Raw genomic sequence first — 21,414 nt, forward strand, 5'->3', positions numbered from 1 at the left:
TGTCGATATTAATTATATATCAACCGTATATCAGCCCACTAAGCATTTTCTTATCAAGGTTACCAAATTCGGGCTTCTAAACAAATCAACCCAAAACAAACAGATATCTTGGCGAGATCATTCTTTCACAACCTATTTCCCCCTATTTTTAGTTTAGAAAACTAATAGGACTATAACCTATTAATTAATCTTTCACTAGCTTATCAAATAAGCTATCGTGGCTTCACGCTGAGTTCGCCTCGTCAGTAAACAGTTGCAAGGTAACGAGTAGTGAAATCAGATAATCACGTTGCAGTTAGTACATTTTATTGCCAAATTAACCCAAAAAACGTGTTGTTCACGATCGGTTCTTAAGATTTAAATTGAAAACATGGTTGGACAATCTTTAAGTGGCAAATATTGCATGTCTAAAATAAAATTACTGGATTTTTTCACTGTTTTTGAAGACCATATTTTAATATTAAGGTTTTAAGGGTGCGTAGAAATATGTGACAGCAGTCAAGATTTGTTCAAAGTTATTTCGAGTTTGTGTAAGTCCGTCACCACTTTCACGATGCTTGGTTTTGGACTAGCGTAAAAAATATTGACAATGTTTTTTAAACTCTTTTCAACATCATGTGTCACCTTTGTCCTCGTTTGCAGTTTCTAACAACTACGATAATGTCGATTTGATAAAACGAGAGAAAACATAATTGGAATTAGCTTCAGAAATCTGGTTCCCGATACTAATTGTGGATAAAGGAGTCAAATAGCCAAAATTGAAATTAACCGTTTCTAGGTTCACAAGCACAAATAAATCTGAATACAAGTTCATTTCAATATTTTTGATTACTAGTGAAGCTCTGCTTCAACGCTTTATTTGCTTATGTATAGCTATTTGAATCCAAACGGAAACAAACTTGTCGATGTGAAAGTTACAATTCTTGTGACTTTGTTAAAGCACGTGGTAATTCTTGGTTACAATTTTGTTGAGACCTTGAAAGTTCTTTTGACCTTGAACATTTCCCGGCCTCCTTGAACTCGTTCAATTGTGACATCTGTGGGCTTCCTTTGTTGTTATCCTGCGAGTACACTTGAGGGTACAAAGAAGATTATTTTGTTGAAACTGACAACTTGGTTTTTGTGAAAATTGTCAGAAATGTTATCAATTTCATATAAAACTGATTTGGTACATGTTGTCGAAGCTGTGATGAAACCAATTGAGAATCGTCGGGTTTTTCTCAAAATTCATTGATTTAATCTGCTCCACGATCTTCTGGTTCTTCTCGATGAAGGGGTATGAGGCGACTGACTGGTCTGATGTAAACTCCAGTTTGTGTTTTCACTTCAACAACACGAACAATGTTGTCATTACCGTCGAATGTCTGTACTATACGAGCAAGCGGCCAACACATTGGGGGAGTGTTGTCTTCTTTGATGATCACAATATCGTCTACTGCTGGTTGTACGTTTTCTGTCCTCCATTTGTTCCGCTGCTGCAATGAAGATAAGTATTCGACACTCCATTTCTTCCAGAACTGACGAATCATTTTGTCTATGTTTCTCCAATGTCGTGACAAGGTGTTGTTCTTTGGTGAAGATGGCTCGGGTATTGATGTGATGGGTCTTCCGATGATGAAATGTCCAGGGGTTAAAGCTAGGGGATCGTTGATGTCAGTTGATGGCGCTGTTAAAGGGCGAGAATTGAGGATTGCCTCAATTTGAGTCAGGAGAGTTGTGAAGGTCGTGACAAGGTGTTGTTCTTTGGTGAAGATGGCTCGGGTATTGATGTGATGGGTCTTCCGATGATGAAATGTCCAGGGGTTAAAGCTAGGGGATGGTTGATGTCGGTTGAGGGCGCTGTTAAAGGGCGAGAATTGAGGATTGCCTCAATTTGAGTCTGGAGAGTTGTGAAAGCACTGGTTGATAACCTAGTCGATCCAACTGTTCTGTAGAGATGGCGCTTCATAGACTTAACAGCTGCTTCCCACAGTCCTTCAAAATGCGGCGTCCTGGGTGGTATTGTAAACCAATCAATGTGATTTTGGCTTGCAAAATTGTTAATGAGATCCTTGAACTCTTCACCACGAAGAAGTCGCCTGAATTCGAGTTCTCCTCGGGCTCCTATGAATGTTGTCGAATTGTCACTGTAGATTGCTTGGGGAGTACCGCGTCTTCCGGTGAATCTCTTGAGGGTATCGAGGCAATCTTCTTTGGTTAGATTTTCCACTGGCTCTAAGTGTATCGCCTTTGTGGTGAAACAAATGAATATAGCTGCGTATGAATTTTGCAGTTTCTGTGAAGAATCTTTGGTGTAAAACGGTCCACAATAGTCCATCCCAGTGAACTGGAAGGCAAAGGATTCAACTATCCGTTCTGCTGGCAGATCTCCCATTAATGGCTGGCGTATGCGGGCGTCAAATCGTACGCAGGGCTTGCAGTTGTGAATAACCTTCTTAACACTGGCGATTCCTCCAGGAATCCAAAATGTTTGTCGGAGGGCAAAAAGGGTCATCTGGGTTCCCCTGTGAAGGTTTCTCAAATGACTTTCTCGGATGAGTAACTCGGCTAGTGGAGATGTTTTTGGAATTATTATGGGGAACTTTTTGTCCACGCTATACGGCGAATTTGCAAGACGACCATCAACGCGGATGACGTTGTTGTCTTTGTCAAAGAATGGGGAGAGGCTGAGTAGATGACTGTTCTTCTTGATACGCTTACTGGATGATTCAACTGGTAGGTTTGAAGTTGAGTCTTCTGGTATTGTTGATCCTTTTATATACTTGAATTCCTGCAGAAAGAGTTGTTGCATGATGCTGTAAAGGGCTATCCTGGCTGAACGGAGATCCGATGGGGAAAATTGATGACAAACACCCATTTGTCTTTTTGCTGTCATGTGTTGCTTCTTCTTCTTAACTGTTGATAGAAGGCTTGTTGGCGGCGATGAAACACTTGCTGATAAATCCGTCTGTAGCTGATAAACAGATTCGTTCTGTGATTGTTGTTCCATTGATTTGTATTGTTTTTGTTGCGTTTCATTTAGACATTGATTATTGAAGTGCGGATGCTGTTTATTCGGGTTAATAAAGGTGTGCAATTCATGATAATCTTCTGGTGTTGAAAGAAAATTGCTGGATTGTGGAACCAAGTCTGTCGGTGTTGACTGGATTTCAGTGGTTGTTTGCTGAAGTCCGTTCATACGTTCCGTAGAATTCTCTTCCTTTGGTTCTGCGTGCTCGAAAGAGAGAGGGGGCTGCGGGTACAAATCTGCTTCTTGACTGCGGTGATGATTGTTTGGCTGTAGGGATTGGTCTTTATGGCTGCTCTGAAGAAAGGGCTGTGGTTGTTGGGAATCGTTTCGATAGCAGATATTCTGCAGATGAGGTGCGTCCGGATTGTTGCTGGATAAACTCGAATCTTCGCATGGGTTTTCCTGCTGGTTGGTTACGAACAATTTTTCTTTGAAATTGTTTGAAGATTGGTCTCGGGGTTTCATCGTGTGTTGTAGATGCTGACGATCTTGGTCGTTGTCAGAAGACTTTAGCTGAACATTCCCGTGCTGTTCTCTGTCGGAAACTGATTTTGGTTTTGGTTTTTCATACGTATTTGAATGATCAATTGCGGGTTGCGACTGACTGTAGTTGTTGCTTGACCTTCTATTTATTCTTGCTTTTAGTCGTTGAGTGAAAAGTTTGACGTAAGCGGAAACTCTTACAAGTCAATGCATTGACGACTGTCGGCTGAGAAGATCTAATATCCTGTTGTCTTGCTGCTGATGCTGCATTACTAGAGATAGTTGGGCTGATGAGTTTACTTCGGCTAAAGCGTCAGTTGAGGCGTTATAGAGAGGTTTAGCATCCAATGAAGTCCAAAACTGCTCGTCTTGACGCAGCCAATTGGGTCCCTTCCGCCGAAGTTGGTGATTAAGAAGTTTGTCGGCTGAAATTCTTCGTGATGCGCAATCGGCTGGATTGTCTTCGGTTGGTACAAACCTCCAATTTTCTGAAGGAATGATGCTCTGAGTCTTGGCAACTCGGTTAGCAACGAAAGTCTTCCATTTTTTGGGGATATCTTTAATCCAGGCAAGGGTCACTTGTGAATCGGTCCAAGCAAAGACTTTGGGATTGGGAAAACGGTTGTCAATGATGTCTTCTTTCACTGCTTGGGACAATTGAGCTCCAAGAGGTGCTGCACAGAGTTCTAAACGTGGAACACATAAAGTTTTGATTGGGGCAACGCGTGTTTTGGCTGTTAGCATTTGTGTGTGCACTCGGTCGTCCATTTGCTCTCGCACGTAGATAACTGCGGCATACGCTGTGGTTGAGGCGTCGCAAAACACATGAAGCTCCAAAGATGATTAAGAAGGTGCTGCAAAAACTCTTCGTTCAAGTTTGATCTTCTCCAGTTCTTGTAGTTCATGTCGAAATCTTCCGTATAGTTCCAGGATGTTTAATGATAGGGCTTTGTCCCAGGTCAACTTATCCATCCAAAGAATTTGCAAGAAGGATTTCAATTGAATTGTTGTTGGTGACAACCATCCGAGTGGGTCAAACAACTTTGTGACTTGCGATAATATTTTCCTCTTTGTGTTGGGAAAGTCTTTGTCTAGGCAGACTGTGAATGTGAAATGATCTGGAACAGGGCTCCACTTTATTCCAAGGGTTTTGACTGTGTAGTCGTTGCTGTTGATGATCATTTCGTCTGAACTTTCGCGAAAACTGGAAGGCAATCGCTCAACAAGTGACGAAACACTTGATGTCCATTTTCGTATATCAAAACAAGCATTTTTCAGTGTTGCGATGATTTCGTCCTGCAATTGAGCGGCGTGCTCAACATCTGAGGCTCCTGTTAGCGAATCGTCCACATACATGTCGTTATTGATTGCAAGCCGCAGGTTGCTGTTGGAGCAACTGTCTGCTAAGGCTTTGAGAGGTCGAATTGAGTGGTACGAAGATGATGCTTTTCCATAGGTCACTCTTGTCATTCTGTATGTTTTCAGTTCTGTGTCATTTTGATTTTTCCACAGAACCCTGTGAAAATCCTTGTCTTCATCGTCAAGTTGAACTTGTCGGTACATCCTGGCAATGTCTGCAGATAGTGCTACCTGATGAAACCAAAAACGAATCAGAATTCCAAACAGATCCTTTTGAAATTGCGGTCCAACCATTAGACGGTCGTTTAAAGATACTCCGCTGGCTGACTTAGCTGAGGCATCGAATACGACTCTTAGTTTAGTTGTGCTGCTGGCGTCTTTGATGACACAATGATGTGGCAAGTAGAAACAGTTTGTTGCAGGCATATGAATTCTATTTCTGGGAACTTTTTCCATGTGTCCAAGTTGAATGAATTCCTGAATGAACTGACTATATCTGTTGTATACGTCTGGTTGTTTCTCCAATCGGAAGATGAGGCTGCGTAGTCTTCTTTTCGCTTGATGATACGAGTCGCCCAGGGGTTTGGCGTCTTCTTTGAAAGGGAGTTTCATAACAAATCTTCCCTCTGAGTTGCGTCGGGTGGTACTTTTGAAGTCATCTTCGCATTTCTGTTCTTCTGATGTCCACTGTGTTGCTGTCGGAATTTCTTCTATCTCCCAGAATCGATCCCAGAATCTTCTTTTCAAGTTGGCCCTCACGTCCAATCACGAGCCAACCAAAACAAGATAGGCGGTAGGTAATTGGATTTGAGGCTCCTTGATTCTGTTGTCTCCAATCATCAACTCTTCATAGTGTCCTGCTCCAATTATCAAGTCTACGGTGGATGGCTGATTGAAGTTTGGGTCCGCAAGATTGAGGTCCTGAAGTGTTGTCCAACTGCTGACATTCACATGATGCGAAGGTAGATTGCTGGTCAGTTTTGCTAAGACAGTTGCTCTGATGCTGATGAAGTTTTCATCCTTCGTTTTCAGAATCAAGTTTACTGATCCTTTGCTGTTGTTGACTTCTTGAACTCCGAGTCCAAAAACCCGTCCGTCAGCTTTCTCTTTTCTCAGTCCAAGGCGTTGTACTGCATCTTCCATGATGAGGTTGCTTTGGGATCCTGATTCTAGAATGGCTCTGATATCAGTTGCTTTTCCGTTGTTGTCGACTGAAACGATTGCGGTGGGAAGAAAAACTTCTTCTTCTTCTTCATTCTGCGACTGTGCTGCGGCTGTAAATTTTTCTTTGCTTTTGTTGACTGTTCTCGATGCTTGATTGCTTACTTCTTGTGGTGACGTGCTGCTAGTTGTCACTGTTGGTGCTGTTGAAGTTGTCCTCGAGTTGTTATTGGCTTCCAAATGCAAAAGACTGTTGTGCTTTTGTTTGCATTTCTTACAAGTTGAACCGTTGCATTGTTCACTTCGATGTCCAGGGCGTAGGCAGTTGAAGCAAAGTCCTTTTGTCTTGATCAACTGAGCTCGGTCCTGTACTGAAAGTGCTTTGAAACTTTGGCATTGACAAATTTTATGGTTTTCGTCGCAACATTCACACGTTGTGGTCGCTGATGTAGCTATATGTGAAAGGAATTTTCACAGTTGTGGGCTGCTTGTGGGCTTCTTGTCGATGGCTGATGCTGACTGCTGTGTGGCTGCTTCAAGGGCGCGTGTTCTTTCTTCCATGAAGTCTTTCATATCATGATAGCGTTGGGGATCTCTTCCTCGTGATGAAAGTTCCCAACATTTTCTCGTTTCGGCGGGAAATTTCTCTGCAATGAGGTACACGAAAAAGATGTCCTGATCGTCCACGGGCTGTCCAAGGCTCCTAAGCGCTAATCTGTGTTCTTCGACTTTCTCCATGAGATCTCGAAGTGCCTTTGGGTTTTCAATTGTTACCGGTTTCTGTGAAACTATTGCGTAAACATGGGCTCGCAAAATCAGACGTTTGTTGTCGTATCTGTTCCTCAGGATGTCGCATGATGTACTGAAGTTTGCGTCTGTGATTTGGAGAAAGGTCAAAAGCTTTGCGGCATCTCCTTTCACTGATGTTTTTAGATACTGCAACTTTTGACTGTCTGTTATCTGGCTGTAGCTTGTCACTGCTCCGTTGAATTGGTCGAAGAAGGACGTCCATTCCTTGTAGTCTCCACAAAAAAATGGCAATTCCAGCTTGGGCAGTTTTACATTGGTGATGGCTGGTCCAGTTGCCAATCGTGGTGTTGAACTTCTAGGTGGGGTTCTTTTGTAAATGATAAAGCGGTTAATTAGGTCAACATGTTGTCCTATCTTGTCGTCGTAATCTTCTGATTCTTCGATTTTTTCGTCGAGTCTGTCGGTGTCATCAATCAGGTTTTGAACTTTCTGATTCATGTCTGACAGGTACAACTGTTTTTTGTCAACAATGCCGAGATTTGTTCCAGTCGTATGAGCTCCTCTTCACTGACATTTTGTCCAGGTCTCTCTGTAATTGTTTTGGCTTCGTTGTTTAATCTGATTGCAACAGTGCGGTGGGCTGTTCTTGACTTTTTCAATCTTTCAGGGTTTTCTGTCATTGTTGAAGACTTTTGTTTGGTGCTTTGTTGTTTGTCTGTTTGTGGATTTGTTAACTAATTAGTTGCTTTTTCTTTGTTGTCTCGTTGCCTTTGAGGTGTTGGTCTTTGCTGTGTCTTTGTCTTTGCTGTGTTGGTCTTTGCTGTGTCTTTGTCTTTGCTGTGTTGGTCTTTGGTTTGGGTGTCTTTGATTCAGATGACTGTTGCTAGATGTATATCAAAACAAGCTTTTTTCGGTGTTGCGATGATTTCGTCCTGCAATTGAGCGGCGTGTTCAACATCTGAGGGTCCTGTTAGCGAATCGTCCACATACATGTCGTTATTGATTGCAAGGCGGAGGTTGCTGTTGGTGCAACTGTCTGCTAAGGCTTTGAGAGGTCTAATTGAGTGGTACAAAGATGATGCTATTCCATAGGTCACTCTTGTCATTCTGAATGTTTTCAGTTCTGTGTCATTTGGATTTTTCCACAGAACCCTGTGAAAATCCTTGTCTTCATCGTCAAGTTGAACTTGTCGGTACATCCTGGCAATGTCTGGAGATAGTGCTACCTGATGAAACCAAAAACGAATCAGAATTCCAAACAGATCCTTTTGAAGTTGCGGTCCAACCATTAGACGGTCGTTTAAAGATACTCCGCTGGCTGACTTAGCTGAGGCATCGAATACGACTCTTAGTTTAGTTGTGCTTCTGGCGTCTTTGATGACACAATGATGTGGCAAGTAGAAACAGTTTGTTGCAGTCATATGAATTCTATTTCTGGGAACTTTTTCCATGTGTCCAAGTTGAATGAATTCCTGAATGAATTGACTATATCTGTTGTATACGTCTGGTTGTTTCTCCAATCGGAAGATGAGGCTGCGTAGTCTTGTTTTCGCTTGATGATACGAGTCGCCCAGGGGTTTGGCGTCTTCTTTGAAAGTGAGTTTAACAACAAATCTTCCCTCTGAGTTGCGTCGGGTGGTACTTTTGAAGTGATCTTCGCATTTCTGTTCTTCTGATGTCCACTGTGTTGCTGTCGGAATTTCTTCAATCTCCCAGAATCGCTGTAAATTGTCTGGCTCAGAACAAATGAAGAAAGACTGAAGTTGAGTACTCTTCTTTTCAAGTTGGCCCTCACGTCCAATCACGAGCCAACCAAAACAAGATAGGCGTTAGGTAATTGGATTTGAGGCTCCTTGATTCTGTTGTCTCCAATCATCAACTCTTCATATTGTCCTGCTCCAATTATCAAGTCTACGGTGGATGGCTGATTGAAGTTTGGGTCCGCAAGATTGAGGTCCTGAAGTTTTGTCCAACTGCTTCCATTCACATGATGCGAAGGTAGATTGCTGGTCAATTTTGCTAACACAGTTGCTCTGATGCTGATGAAGTCTTCATGCTTCGTTTTCAGAATCAATTTTACTGATCCTTTGCTGTTGTTGACTTCTTGAACTCCGAGTCCAAAAACCCTTCCGTCGGCTTTCTCTTTTCTCAGTCCAAGGCAATGTACTGCATCTTCCGTGATGAGGTTGCTTTGGGTTCCTGAGTCTAGAATGGCTCTGATATCAGTTGCTTTTCCGTTGTTGTCGACTGAAACGATTGCGGTGGGAAGAAATACTTCTTCTTCTTCTTCATTCTGCGACTGTGCTGCGGCTGTAAATTTTTCTTTGCTTTTGTTGACTGTTCTCGATGCTTGATTGCTTGCTTCTTGTGGTGACGTGCTGCTAGTTGTCACTGTTGGTGCTGTTGAAGTTGTCCTCGAGTTGTTATTGGCTTCCAAATGCAAAAGACTGTTGTGCTTTTGTTTGCATTTCTTACAAGTTGAACCGTTGCATTGTTCACTTCGATGTCCAGGGCGTAGGCAGTTGAAGCAAAGTCCTTTTGTCTTGATCAACTGAGCTCGGTCCTGTACTGAAAGTGCTTTGATGACACAATGATGTGGCAAGTAGAAACAGTTTGTTGCAGGCATATGAATTCTTTTTCTGGGAACTTTTTCCATGTGTCCAAGTTGAATGAATTCCTGAATGAACTGACTATATCTGTTGTATACGTCTGGTTGTTTCTCCAATCGGAAGATGAGGCTGCGTAGTCTTCTTTTCGCTTGATGATACGAGTCGCCCAGGGGTTTGGCGTCTTCTTTGAAAGGGAGTTTCACAACAAATCTTCCCTCTGAGTTGCGTCGGGTGGTACTTTTGAAGTCATCTTCGCATTTCTGTTCTTCTGATGTCCACTGTGTTGCTGTCGGAATTTCTTCAATCTCCCAGAATCGCTGTAAATTGTCTGGCTCAGAACAAATGAAGAAAGACTGAAGTTGAGTACTCTTCTTTTCAAGTTGGCCCTCACGTCCAATCACGAGCCAACCAAAACAAGATAGGCGGTAGGTAATTGGATTTGAGGCTCCTTGTTTCTGTTGTCTCCAATCATCAACTCTTCATAGTGTCCTGCTCCAATTATCAAGTCTACGGTGGATGGCTGATTGAAGTTTGGGTCCGCAAGATTGAGGTCCTGAAGTTTTGTCCAACTGCTGACATTCACATGATGCGAAGGTAGATTGCTGGTCAGTTTTGCTAAGACAGTTGCTCTGATGCTGATGAAGTTTTCATCCTTCGTTTTCAGAATCAAGTTTACTGATCCTTTGCTGTCGTTGACTTCTTGAACTCCGAGTCCAAAAACCCGTCCGTCGGCTTTCTCTTTTCTCAGTCCAAGGCGTTGTACTGCATCTTCCGTGATGAGGTTGCTTTGGGATCCTGAGTCTAGAATGGCTCTGATATCAGTTGCTTTTCCGTTGTTGTCGACTGAAACGATTGCGGTAGGAAGAAATACTTCTTCTTCTTCTTCTTCATTCTGCGACTGTGCTGCGGCTGTAAATTTTTATTTGCTTTTGTTGACTGTTCTCGATGCTTGATTGCTTGCTTCTTGTAGTGACGTGCTGCTAGTTGTCACTATTGGTGCTGTTAAAGTTGTCCTCGAGTTGTCATTGGCTTCCAAATGCAAAAGACTGTTGTGCTTTCGTTTGTATTTCTTATCGTTGAACCGTTGCATTGCTCACTTCGATGTCCTGGGCGTAGGCAGTTGAAGCAAAGTCCTTTTGTCTTGATCAACTGAGCTCGCTCCTGTACTGAGAGTGCTTTGAAACTTTGGCATTGATAATTTTTATGGTTTTCGTCGCAACATTCACACGTTGTGGTCGCTGATGTGGCTATATGTGAAAGGAATTTTCGAAGATGTGGGCTGCTTGTGGGCTTCTTGTCGATGGCTGATGCTGACTGCTGTGTGGCTGCTTCAAGGGCGCGTGTTCTTTCTTCCATGAAGTCTTTCATATCATGATAGCGTTGGGGATCTCTCGTTTCGGCGGGAAATTTCTCTGCAATGAGGTACACGAAAAAGATGTCCTGATCGTCCACGGGCTGTCCAAGGTTCCTTAGCGCTAATCTGTGTTCTTCGACTTTCTCCATGAGATCTCGAAGTGCCTTTGGGTTTTCAATTGTTACCGGTTTCTGTGAAACTATTGCGTGAACATGGGCTCGCAAAATCAGACGTTTGTTGTCGTATCTGTTCCTCAGGATGTCGCATGATGTACTGAAGTTTGCGTCTGTGATTTGGAGAGAGGTCAAAAGCTTTGCGGCATCTGCTTTCACTGATGTTTTTAGATACTGCAACGTTTGACTGTCTGTTATCTGGCTGTTGCTTGTCACTGCTCCGGTTAATTGGTCGAAGAAGGGAGTCCAATCCTTGTAGTCTCCACAAAAAGTTGGCAATTCCAGCTTGGGCAGTTTTACATTGGTGATGGCCGGTCCAGTTGCCAATCGTGGTGTTGAACTTCTAGGTGGGGTTCTTTTGTAAATGACAAAGCGGTTAATTAGGTCAACATGTTGTCCTATCTTGTCGTCGTAATCTTCTGATTCTTCGATTTCTTCGTCGAGTCTGTCGGTGTCATCGATCAGGTTTTGAACTTTCTGATTCATGTCTGACAGGTACAACTGTTTTTTTGTCAACAATGCCGAGATTTGTTCCAGTCGTATGAGCTCCTCTTCACTGACATTTTGTCCAGGTCTCTCTGTAATTGTTTTGGCTTCGTTGTTTAATCTGATTGCAACAGTGCGGTGGGCTGTTCTTGACTTTTTCAATCTCTCAAGGTTTTCTGTCATTGTTGAAGACTTTTGTGTGGTGCTTTGTTGTTTGTCTGTGGATTTGTTAACTAATTAGTTGCTTTTTCTTTGCTGTCTCGTTGCCTTTGAGGTGTTGGTCTTTGCTGTGTCTTTGTCTTTGCTGTGTTGCTCTTTGGTTTGGGTGTCTTTGATTCAGATGACTGTTGCTAGATGTAAACAAAAGAAAAACCCAAAAAATCCCCAGCTATCTGTCCCCCCGACCAATAAGACAACCAAAAAAAAACACAAAAAACGTTACACTTAGTCTTAGAACCGCAGAGGGGACGATTAATGCTACCTAGTTTGACGGTTTCACCCTCCATGGTTTTCAAGAAAATGACTCAAAAAACACTTGGCATATATCTGTTCCCCCACTAGATAACTCTTGTTCCGAGACCCAGGTTAATCAACCTGTCAGTAAATTTAAGTTAATCAACTTAAATGAACTGAGGGGGATGGTTATCTAGTGGTTGTCCGCTTTTTTTTGTTGATGATTAGCTTATTTTTGATACCCCAACTTAGCCTATCTTAGTCTTATGTACCTCCCCCGATAGAGAATCTAATGTCTAATGTGAGCTGTTCCTAACCCGGGTGCGTTTGCTCACTCTAATTCTAAGGTATATCCTATGATTTTGTTCGGCGGACCAGAAATGAATACAAGTTCATTTCAATATTTTTGATTACGAGTGAAGCTCTGCTTCAACGCTTTTTTTGCTTATGTATAGCTTTTTGAATCCAAACGGAAACAAACTTGTCGATGTGAAAGTTACAATTCTTGTGACTTTGTTAACGCACGAGGTAATTCTTGTTTACAATTTTGTTGAGACCTTGAAAGTTCTTTTGTCCTTGAACAAAATCGTTAATTATTTTAAAGCCTAGCGGAGTAAAGTTTTAGGCTAAATGCAAGCTGAAAATCGTGAATTTGAGTTAGTGACGGTGCTTTTTTTATCAATTATCTTCATGATTTTAGCATTTAGTTTTCATCAAGCAAAATGTAAAATGAGACCAGATTTTGTGTATAACGTATCTCGTTTCCACGAAACTCCAAATGTCTTCTAAAAAAGCAGTTATCGCAGTTATCGCGTTTTTGATTGTTATAAACATCAGCCAAAATAGTTCAAATAAGCTTCAACATTGTTAATACAAGGCAAAATTTATGCAGTAACGTGGTTTTTGTCAACGGTATATCATCAGTTGAAACCCTCTTAACCTAAATTTTCTAATTTCAAAAGACAGCATCCAATGGTGAATGCCATATTCAGATGGTTAATTATTTGAAAAAGTCATTATGAATACTCTTTTTTATATTGCAGCAGTAGTATTTCTGGATGTACACCTCCAACCAATCAGAGACTGAGAAGACACTATTCTCTTAAATAAAGCGCCTGCTCCACTACATCTAGTCCGTCTGTTAGTTTGGATAAACATGTGTATATACTTGAATCCGGTGCTATACTGTATTATCACCGTATTAATAGAAATTTATCTAATGTGTTTTACAGAGTCGGTTAGTCTTAGAAATATAGGTAAGCCTACTTCGCGCGCAGAAATAAATAGCCCTAGTTCTTTATACTTTAAGGCTGTAAAAGTAGCCCACCTTGGGTCTGCCTTAACTGGTTTAACCAGTGAACGCTCACAAACATACTATTCTCTCTTAAGAAAAAACTTAGAGCTAGTTTATACTCTTTTTACACCTAAAATTTAGAAAACGGGAACACATACCCATCAAATTATTAAGAAAATAAACATGAAAACACAAGTATTAGTAAAATGAGCCATCAAACTGGCCAAACGGCATCAAAATTGGACACACATTCCGACGAATTACACCTAGTTGTTCTTACACAACAGAACAAACGTCTTTTGCATGAAAAACTACCATTTAAAATTGCACAATATCAACACCAAGATGAATTAAACTTTAAAGACAGCGAAACAATTCAAATATCACTATTTTGCAGTAGAGCAACTGCTTCTCCTCTCTTTACCGGACAAAGCTTCACAAGTCTCACTGACTGCTTTTCTTTCATATCTAATCGAAATCTACCGAGCTCAACTCACAAAAGTCTTATTTCTGTTTTTTGCGACCCTCTCACTAAAAGTTATTTTTCACTCATTTACGACTTTTTAAATAAACCACTATCAGACACACTATTTGAATTTTTTCATCGGAGTTTTGACAGAATTAGAACCCTCTGATAGAAAATCGTCATTTGAATTTCTAAAATGCCGAGCGTCAACACTAAACACCGCTGATTCAAAGTTAGGAAAAGAAAACTTGCACAAAATTGCTAAAAAAGAGTTCGAAGGTTTCACTCACCTTATAAAACGTAAATAAGCCTTGCAAAATCTGCCGAAGAGGAGATTAGACTCACTCACACTTCTATCCTGGTACAAACGAAGATTTTGTTAAAGTTTAGGAAGACCTATTTCTTCGGCCGCAAAACACATAGCAGATACGTACCCCCAACTAATGGATAAACTACCAGAAACACTACACAACATTTATGACTAAAATTAGTTTCCAGAAAATTTCATAAGTATCACAGAAATACCATCTGAAATTATACAAAAAATTGATCATATAATATAGAAAATGGAAACCATAATGCCGAAAACCAACCTCTTCAATTCACAAACATTCCGGAAAATACAAATACATCACTTGAAGCATCACCAATAGAAAACATGGATAACATTGTACATTCAAGGCCGACGGACTCAAAGTTAAATGAAACCACAGATACTGACTTTATTTCCAATAACAACAATAATAATAATGAGATGATAAACGCTATCTCTAATAATATAAATGTTCACAAAATCAAAGACAACCTGTGAACTCACCCGAATTGGCACAAAGTTCAGATCCTCTAAATACAACTCTTCCCTTACTACCTGATCTAAATACACCTTTACTCAGCTTACAAAGAACAAAGACAGAATTCATAAAACTTCAAAACTGAACCAGTTATCTGAAAAACACAGGCTCAACAGCTTCAACTAACAATCAAAATATTCAATTAACCCCAGAACGATTAGTAAATTTTGTCAGACAATTTAATTCAAAAACTACTCAACAGACAACAAACGCTCCAACCCCTTATTACTTACATACACCTTCAGCAGTGTTTACCCAAACACCTCCGCCAGTTGTTAGAAGAAATACACAAATGATATAACTTTATGTAGGAGGGTCAGTACCCATGAGGCAGTCTTTAAGACAATTTGATGGTACTGACGCTATGTACACTACAGAAGATTTCCTAACTCTATCACAGTAAACAGGTTAACGACAGCTGGACCGGAACGTTTCGACTCACCGTATCATAAAGCATAGTTTCTAAAACCAATCACCATGATACAAACGGCTTTAATCGGCCCAGCACGACAGCGGTATTCAAGTCCACCACTAGAAGTTAAAAAAAAGAACTGGTGAGAGTTTTGCCGAGAAATTCAAAAGAGTTTTTGATAATCAACAATCTCAAACACAAAGGAAATTACTATTAGAAAGCATAACTCGTGCCCAGGAGAACAAATAAAAACATTAGCACTCAGAATTGAACAAATGGCTGGAAAAGCATACGTTAATAACGCTCCAGATATGTAAATGCACTGATGAATGACGCACTTGTCAAAGCAATTGATCCAAAATTAACTAGAATTGCTCTTAAAAAGATTGTTAATCACAAATCCGCAGTATTGGAACCACAGCTTCCATTTGCACAGTTAATTGAGAAAATTCATCGAGAAGACATTACTAGAGCACATATAGATAGAAATAAAACAAATAAAAATTCCACTATTTCATCAACCATAAAGAATATATCTATGGAAGTAGATAATCTCACAATAGATTATATCAGCATAAATAGCTAAAGAGATTGGACTGAATTAATAGATAAAACGAAATTTAACCAATCAGTAGATGACGCCGCCAAAAAGTTTGAAGTGGCACACATAGTTAAAATCGCAAAACAGGCACAATTACAAGAACAATTTTCACAACTACAAAGCCAATACATCAATTACTTCAACAATCTCTTTATTGACGGAAAGGAGTTTACACTCCTCCGTCTCGATTGGCGTGACTTAATCAACTGCAATTATTTAAAAGAATCCTTCATAGGAGTCTCTGGATATCCCTGTTACGTATCAAAAAAACAGTCAAAATATGGACTCTTTTTAAATTCCTACAGTGCCTAATAGGACTATTTCGTTTCGCTATTAACGCGAATAACCTCAAATCACTTTTAGGTCCTAATATCACATTGGCTTAGATTAAAACATCCCAATTTTTTGGAGTATTCTCACAAACTATTTTCCATGCATTACAATCATACTCTTCACAATATGAACCACCCTCGCCGATGCAAAGACGAAAGCACTCTGTTGATCGTAGCACTCACTCTCTCAAAATGAATTGAATCTACTACACAGAAAATTTAGAGAAAAACAAAAGAAAATTTTTCTATAAGAAAATTTCCTCTATAAGAAAATTTCCTCTCCCGTACATAACTCGAATAAGCATAGAGCTTCTACTCTTCCCACATCCTTCTATGAATGCTACGAACTACCAGTGAGCCAAACAGGTAACCAGATTTGCAATCACTCTATTAGGACATTTCCCACCCTAGTAAACGCAAGCGATCACATGCCATATCACTCTCTAAAGATTCTTTCGAAGATGGTCCTATTTATCAGGATATCCTGGAAGAACTTATCTTAAAATTACCAAGTACTCGTATGTAACATCTTTTTGCTTTAGTGACACCACAGCTGTCAATACCGCTCCTCAGTATGGAGGTTCACTTATCCCTCCAAACGTCGACCCCACAGCGTACGACCCTATTAAACTGGATGCCGACAACATCCTGCCATTGCCACTCACGCCATATGTGCTGCCCCCTCCAGTGCCTGAAGCAGTATGGGAAATTTAGACGCCGGCCCTCTCTACGATGGCCCAGTTCTCCCCACAGCCATAGTCTCAGGAATCGGCCACCTATGCTCCAGTGCCTTCAACCGCCACTTCTACTTCGTCATCGGGATAACCGCATTTATACATCGGGAGCGACACACGCTCACCCACAGCACCTATGGTATCACTGAGTTTGTCACACGAACTCTTGCTACAGGGGCAACCAGCCGGTGCCACAGCCACCGCATTCCTTTACTTTGGCGCCACAGCCGCCACAGCCGACGTCATGATCGCCACAATTGGTGCCACAGCCCATACCCCAGCCCCCACACAGCTACACAGCTCTTCTTGGGCTAACAAAGTTGCTGCGGAACAATCGCGTCGCTCAACATCCGAAACAGTAGTCCCTAATTGGGCCTATTTGGGCGGAATTGTTGGCCCCCGAACACGCTCCCAACCACTGGTGTATCTACCACCAGTGGTGCCAACACCAACATCACAACCCACGAACATTCAATCACAAGTACATGGAGTACCTACAATTCCTCCACCTAGAGCTCGACCAGCCTTCCCTCAGCCACCTCCTTTTGATCGGCCAACATCGACCGATATTTACCTTTGCACGGACCCTTCTCCACGAAGACGTCCCAGACCAACAACATACGAAATTTATCCCATACGGTTAAAACTTATGCAGACCTCGTCAGAATCACCCGCTAGGTATACAACTAGCTCACCAAGAGGCTCACAGCCCTCAAACTCCAAGGCACGAGTGAATCCCTTTACTCCCACACAAGGAGTTTTGCACAGAGCACCCGGCCCGAACTTTAAGTTCCACGGGTTTACTTATCCTCTTGGCATCAACACAGACTATTGTGATCATGTTCCTGAAAGGTTAACCACGTCGTCACGCAGCCTCACCATACATTGAAACCAACAGCTTGCACATATTTACTGGGACAGCTAGAGAATGAGTATGTCGAGGAAGGAAGGGATAAGGAATTCTTTCTAGAGTGCCTCCACTTTCCTATAAAACCCTGGTTTACGGAGAGCTTGTGGCATCTTTCCAAGTACTTCTTCGCCCTGCCCTCGGAGATTGTCAAACCAATTATTTGAACAATGTTTACGAGAGAATTTGCCCCTTTGCGTAATTACCAGAAAACGACCCTTTCTGCCTTAAGTCTGGTTTTTTGCATCCAACACAAATTGATGTAAATAACCAAACGCACAAAGTCAACCGGAAAAAGATGTTACAAATCATCCACAACTAGCTCTTTGTCCAGCACCACTTTCGCAGAATGAATCCATTGGTCCACGTAAACTCGCGCCTTCAATATGTCAGCACAAAATTCACTTCAGCCTACTGCATAAACTACAGCTACATCAGCTACCCCAACTATTGTGAAAGCGCCATTTGTAGTTTTATTCCAATAAAAATTTGCTTTTTCTTTACTCTACACAAAATTACAAACACCGATTTTTGTCCCCATCGAATAACTCCAGTACGTAGAGAGAGGCACCACAAAGTTTATGTAAGAGCATACTTTCAATCGCCTTTACAGGGACTGGATGATGGACAAGCTGGCGAACAGAGAGCCGACGCCAGAAGAAACACGAATTCTCAATCACCTCTTGGCGTTACAAACCCACTGCAACACTGATTTGTCGCTCGTGCACTTTCGCACGAGACAAGGATTTTCTGGAATTCTTCTGGGATCCTGACAATCGGGCCCCTGACTTCGAATTTGAGTTCCGGACGTAGGCCACAGTCCAACCAAAATGAGCTCAGTGACCCACAAAAACTCGCGGACTCACTGTTTTGCACTGAACTAATAAAAAATTTCATTTTCTTTTCTTTGCTTTCTATTTACAATTCTATAATTTCTTTCATCTATATACTACTTTCTTTCATTCTTCTCTGCCATAATTGACAATTAGGATCAGTTCTTTTCTTCTATTCTCCGGTCGGAACTTAATCAGCACGCACTGAATTTCAGTGGAAGTTTAAGGGTAGCTCACACAGTAGCTAAAGGGTGGATTTCCAACAGAAGGTAAGCTGGTAAATCCGATCGGTAAAACCCTGTACTAAATAGAGATAAACAGAAATCTCCCTGTACATCCAACGGAGACTGCAGACTACAAGTGATCCTCCAAATGGGAACAAACCCTCACTACAAGACAGTGAGAGACAGTTGAGTACTTTGACAGGAGTGACGTTACTGGCCGGCACACCCTGTAACTGGCAGCTTCACTGGTTCCACAATTGAGTGGACTATTCACTGACGACACTAGTCAGCACTCTACTGACAGGGATTTCAGACGACGGCACAAGTCACAAGCCCACTTTGACTCCTCATTTCACAACACAACGGGGGTGCCAGATCCAGCATGTTTCTGCTACAATTCACAAATTCGGATTTAAAACTCTTAACCCCGGATGGATGTAGCAATTGAAAAACTGGATGTACACCTCCAACCAATCGGAGACTGAGACGACACTATTCTCTTATATAAAGTGCATGCTCCACTAACTCTAGTCAGTCTGTTATTTTAGATACACCATGTGTATACACTTGACTCCGGTGCTATACTGTATTATCACAGTTTTAATAGACGTTTATCTTCTGTGTTTTACAGAGTCGGTTAGTCTTAGAGATATTGGTAACCCTACTTCGCGCGCAGAATTAAGTAGCCCTAGCTCTTCTTATCCTAAGGCTGTAAAAAGAGCACACCTTGGGTCTGCCTTAATATTTTTAAACTTGTTTGATTATCAAATTTGAATTTGTGAGCTTTGTTCAAGTTTCTCAACGGGAAAACCACAGAAGACTGTTTTTAAGCTACTGTGTGCATAATCAGGGTTTCTATGATCCTTGGAATGGAACCTGTGGAAATGAGCAGCTTTATACGGAGATTGCGGATAATTTCATTTTAAAATGTTTCTGAAAAACTTTTTTTTTCAAAACTTATTTCTTAAAAACAGAGCATTACTAGTCATAAAAAAACCAGATCAATTATATTTCCAATTCTAATCAAAGCTATTTTTGTGGCGTTGTCGCTTTATTGCGAGATGAAGAATGGATATTGAAAATCATATGATCCTTATAGAGAACTTTTTTTGTTTTAGATAAATATTCAGGAATACAGCCATGGAATTAGTTAGTTTTCAGAATTAGTCTTTCGTATTCCAAAACTCTGTCGGATATCGGACGTACCAATTTTTTTAGCTCACAAAACCCTCCAGATGTACTCCTACTTTTATCATCAACAAGAAAATTGGAAATGTCAGTTTCTGAAAATGGTCCGGTGAAAATCTTCGCTCGACCAGCTGATTGTGTAGGCAGCTAAGTCTCAGTGAAAAAAAGCACCTGTTAGACTTTAAAAAAAGCTTTTGTATACCAGAATAATATTGTAAAAAATGCATCAGAGGGCCAGTTTTTGAGGAAACTATTGTACAGTCTTGGAGGAAAAAAACAAATTCACAGAATTGTGGGTGAAAGGTCTAATTTCCCGCTCGCGGGTTTTCTTTTGACTGCACCCCAGGTATTTGACATGCTCAAGATTTTACTCAATACATTTTGATGCGAACCAACCGTTGAAATCAAAATTTTGATTGATGGACTCAAAGATTTCAGATTGGTAAATCAGGCTCACCGTTTTCAGCTAATTCGATTTTGGATATAACACGTAACAGTCCCCATCCCAAAAATTTTTTGTCAAGGCTCACATCAATAACATTGAAGGGTTTTCTTTCATGGTCACTTTATTTTGTCAAGCTTTTTATCTGCTTAAAATGTTTATTTATTCTTTTTGTCGTTAGTATTTCAGCTCATTCAATTTTCTCAAAGATTTTTATATAATCGGTTATTTTACTGAGATCATTGCAAAGTTGTTTTTAAATACGTCTTTCACTATTTTGAGCGAGATTTTTCTCGGCATACATTTAGTCCGGATATCGAGAGAGTAAAACTCATTCTAAGTGATATGTTGTTGGATAATAACATATTCCTCCTTAAGCAAAAATTCATTTTCATCACTTTTAGTCGCTTTTGTTTGTTTATTTAGGATTTCGCTGAACTGATTAATGGTACAGTGCTGCTTTCGGATAAGAACAATTACACCTCGTCCAACAGTTTTCTTAATCATTTTCCCGTTTCCCGTTTCAAAAAAAATTTGATGAACAATTATGCGCTACCTGAATGTGCATATTTTGAGTGAATTTTGCGCAATTTTTGTCAACATTTGACTGAAAATTGGACAAAAACAGCATTTTTGGGCTTGAAATGCTACTTTTTTCTCTATCTTCTACTGCTCATACTTATTTGTCACGATCAATCATCTACGAAACTTGTCACAATCAATCTCTTCAAGCCGACGCGTAACCAAATCGTTTTTAAATAAAAAATTATGATAATTCTGATTTTTTGCAAATTCTATTTAGAAATCAGCTGGCCGATAATCGTATTTCAAATGGAAAATCACGGATAGTCTGGAAGTTATAAGGATTAAGTTCTGATCCTTATGTTGAATTGGATTTATACGTTCCCAGTACTGATATGTAGTTGGAGTTATATTGTCTTCATTCTCAACCTAAAAATTCAACCTAACTTTTCGTCTGGATTTCACAATTATCTCAAATTTGAGTACCGACCCTGAAACAGACATAGAGTCACATAAAATATAAAAATATTCTATGCCAGTTTTAGACCTACAATCCCTACCTGATTTTCGTAAGCAGTTCAAGTAACTTTTCTGTAAAATCTATCCTGCGTTTTCCAAGTTTTTGAAGAAGATCTAGAATAAAAAATTTCGCGCATCCTAACGCAATAATTTTGTTCAACATCTCTAATATTTCCGGTTTAAATAACATTAAAAGACTTTGTAAATGGTGGCTGATGAAAATCCTTAGCCTCATTTTATCACCGATGCTT

General features: G+C 40.6%; 3 protein-coding genes across 3 annotated transcripts; all 3 read right to left on the reverse strand.

Moving 5' to 3' along the window:
* Positions 1–3,697: 3,697 nt before the first annotated feature.
* LOC142337975 (uncharacterized) lies at positions 3,698–4,261 on the reverse strand. The gene has a single exon (XM_075387609.1). It carries the CDS (start codon positions 4,259–4,261, stop codon positions 3,698–3,700), a length of 564 nt encoding a protein of 187 aa, XP_075243724.1.
* A 75-nt stretch (positions 4,262–4,336) lies between these two features.
* Positions 4,337–5,464, reverse strand: LOC142337976 (uncharacterized). The gene has a single exon (XM_075387610.1). The coding sequence runs from the start codon at positions 5,462–5,464 to the stop codon at positions 4,337–4,339; it is 1,128 nt and encodes a 375-aa protein (XP_075243725.1).
* Positions 5,465–5,617: 153 nt separating this feature from the next.
* LOC142337977 (uncharacterized) lies at positions 5,618–7,261 on the reverse strand. The gene is made up of 2 exons (XM_075387611.1): positions 6,489–7,261; positions 5,618–6,401 (listed from the first exon to the last, which is right to left on the reverse strand). The coding sequence occupies exons 1-2, from the start codon at positions 7,259–7,261 to the stop codon at positions 5,618–5,620; spliced, it is 1,557 nt and encodes a 518-aa protein (XP_075243726.1).
* Between the last annotated feature and the right edge of the window lie 14,153 nt (positions 7,262–21,414).

Source organism: Convolutriloba macropyga, chromosome 4, assembly GCF_964194025.1.
Source record: "Convolutriloba macropyga chromosome 4, txConMacr16.3, whole genome shotgun sequence".
NCBI lineage: Eukaryota > Metazoa > Xenacoelomorpha > Acoela > Convolutidae > Convolutriloba > Convolutriloba macropyga.

Bases quoted from the DNA above. Each gene is read 5' to 3' on its own strand.
- LOC142337977 (XM_075387611.1), bottom strand. From the start codon at position 7,261: ATGAATCAGAAAGTTCAAAACCTGATTGATGACACCGACAGACTCGAC. The intron at 6,402-6,488 runs GTGAAAATTCCT...TCAATGCCAAAG, and splicing joins CCCACAAGCAGCCCACAACT to TTTCAAAGCACTTTCAGTAC.
- LOC142337975 (XM_075387609.1), bottom strand. From the start codon at position 4,261: ATGGACGACCGAGTGCACACACAAATGCTAACAGCCAAAACACGCGTT.
- LOC142337976 (XM_075387610.1), bottom strand. From the start codon at position 5,464: ATGAAACTCCCTTTCAAAGAAGACGCCAAACCCCTGGGCGACTCGTAT.